This window comes from Nannospalax galili, unplaced genomic scaffold (genome assembly GCF_000622305.1).
Source record: "Nannospalax galili isolate Female #2095 unplaced genomic scaffold, S.galili_v1.0 scaffold398, whole genome shotgun sequence".
NCBI lineage: Eukaryota > Metazoa > Chordata > Mammalia > Rodentia > Spalacidae > Nannospalax > Nannospalax galili.
This window is the reverse complement of record NW_008341813.1, coordinates 374,196-376,723: the sequence shown is the minus strand read 5'-3', so window position 1 is coordinate 376,723 and position 2,528 is coordinate 374,196. Positions and strand designations below refer to the sequence as shown.

Genomic DNA, 2,528 nt, shown 5'->3' with positions numbered 1-2,528 from the left:
CAAACCGTTTTCTCCTCTGTTTCCATCACCATCACCTTAACTCCTGTTCTCTAGATTCACACTGACCCTGCTTTGAGTTTCAACCAGGATCCTATGTCCAGTTATAAATCAGTTTTATGTGTTTGCAGCTCCAAAATGACCCAAGGAAATCAATGGCTTTGCTTAACTTCTACACGCTAGTAAAAAGGGCTGTGTGCTGTTTCAGAGGTCACAAATTCAATCTCTAAAGTAAAGCTCACTTTAAGAAGAACTAAGGACTTGAGGATTTCTTGGGTTTTCAGGCACAGACAGAGTCCTTTATATAATCTCCCCAGGCTTTATAGACTCCTAAGAGTCTTTTTGCAGGAGACAATGACTGGGGGGGGGTGGTCCACACAGAACCCCACATATTGAGGTAATCTGCAAGTAGTGATGTCATTTCAAACCTGCGACTTTGAATAAGAGCTGGATTTAACAAGGTAAGTCTCCACACATCAGAAGAAACAGACATGCTAAACTAAGCATGTACTTATTGTCCAAACATTTTAATGTTTTATAAACTGCAAATATTTTGATGAATTTTTTTTTAGTTCACAGAATCAAATTAATTTTGCTTTGTATCATTTCAATGGGTGGGAATAATTAAAGCTCAAAGTTTTTCTTTTTATTTCATTACAGGGTCTCATTTCAGACTGGCCTGGAACTCACTATGTATCCCCAAAACGACCACATATTTGTGGCCATCCTGCTGCCTCAGCTTCCCAAGTGCTGGGATTCAGGCTTAAATCATTATATACTTGCCTAAAAAAAGTTTTTATTGTAACTTTCAAGTCAAACTTTCAGAAAAGGCTTAAATTTAAATGAAAATTTTATGACATGTAGTTAATTTCTCTTGCCTCTATATCCTGTTGGTTTTCATGAAATTCACATCGTTTTGCGCTTCTGACATGAGAATGGACTGCATCTCTACAGGGGAGGAAGTCACTAAAGGGAGTTACTGGGCACAAGCTTTTTGAAAACCTCTTTTCTCCCTCTAGAAATTTTGCACTGTCCATGCTTAAGTATGTGGGTTTTTTGTACCTGTTATGGGTTAGAGTAGAGATGGTACTTGGAATTTTTGTGCCAACCTTTCTAATGGTGTGCGCTGAAATTATGTGTATGGAGGGACAGATAATGGTATGTGAGGGACAGCAAGGGGGCATTGAACAAGTGTTTCTAGTATTTACTTTTGTTCTAATTGCTTACTGTCTTATTGATCTGTTGTGGAAGTTGAACAAAAAAAAATGTTCCTAGTGCTTATTTCTGGATCGATGTCATCATTGTCTTACTGGACTATCAGAGAGGAGCTTCTTGGAGCTAAGTCTCAATGGCTTTTAGGGTTAAGCATCCTTAGTACTCGCTCTCTTATCTGTTTTGTCCTGACCCCGTAGATGACAGGGTTCAGGGCAGGGGGAATTACCACATACAGGTTGGCCAAAATTATGTGGATATAATGAGGAATGCTGTGACCAAAGCGGTGTGTCATGAAGGAGAAGAGGGCAGGCAGGTAGAAGGCCAACATGACACAGACGTGGGAGCCACAGGTGCTGAGTGCCTTGAGCCGAGAATTCCAGGAAGGGAGGCGGAAAACTGCTTGGAGAATCCGAACATAGGAAAATCCAATCACAGAAAGGTCAATGTATCCCACTGAGAAAGCAATTAATCCATAAATGACATTGACCCTGATATTGGCACAAGATAACTTTGCCAAACCCATATGTTCACAGTAAGTATGGGGGACAATCCGGACACCACAGAAAGGCAATCTCAGGATAAGAAATATGAAAGGGGTCACAAACACCAACGTCCTGATTACGATGAACACACCCAGAATGACTATCACCTTGTTGGTGAGGATCATGCTATACCTCAGGGGTTTGCAGATGGCAATATAGCGATCTATGGCCATGACTGTCAGCACCACAGACTCCAGGCCAGTGCATATATGGATGGTGTACATCTGTGTGATGCAGGCCCCAAACACAATCTCCCTGAGATTGAACCAGAAAATGCCCAGCATCTTCGGAATTGTGGCTGTGGATAAGCCCAAATCAGTGCAAGCCAACATGGCAAGGAAGTAGAACATAGGTTGGTGGAGGCTGTGTTCAGTTTGGATCACAAATAAGATAATGATGTTTCCCAGGATAGCAATTAGATACACTGCAAAGAAGGGGAAACCGATCCAGAGGTGCACATCTTCCAGACCCGGGATCCCTATCAGGAAGAAGGAGGAGGGATGGAACTGTGTCTTGTTGGTATGAAGCATATTAGTGCTAACGGATCACAGATACATTTCTTGAAAGAACTTTCTTGCTTCCAGTGAGAGACCTCAACTTCTTTCAAAATAGCATGATGTGTATTTCTTGCAGAAACAGACGATCGATTCTTTAATTCCATAATCCAGCCAATGAGACCTAGAGAGAGAATAGGAGGCACTTTCACATTAAAACCATTTGCTTCATATTTATATAAAACCATGCATAAAATTTCCAAATTTAAAACTATCCAAT

General features: G+C 41.0%; 1 protein-coding gene across 1 annotated transcript; it reads right to left on the bottom strand.

Moving 5' to 3' along the window:
* Nucleotides 1-1,342: 1,342 nt before the first annotated feature.
* Nucleotides 1,343-2,290, bottom strand: LOC103737546 (olfactory receptor 52E5). The gene has a single exon (XM_008837365.2). The coding sequence runs from the start codon at nucleotides 2,282-2,284 to the stop codon at nucleotides 1,343-1,345; it is 942 nt and encodes a 313-aa protein (XP_008835587.1). The 5' UTR covers nucleotides 2,285-2,290.
* Nucleotides 2,291-2,528: the final 238 nt, after the last annotated feature.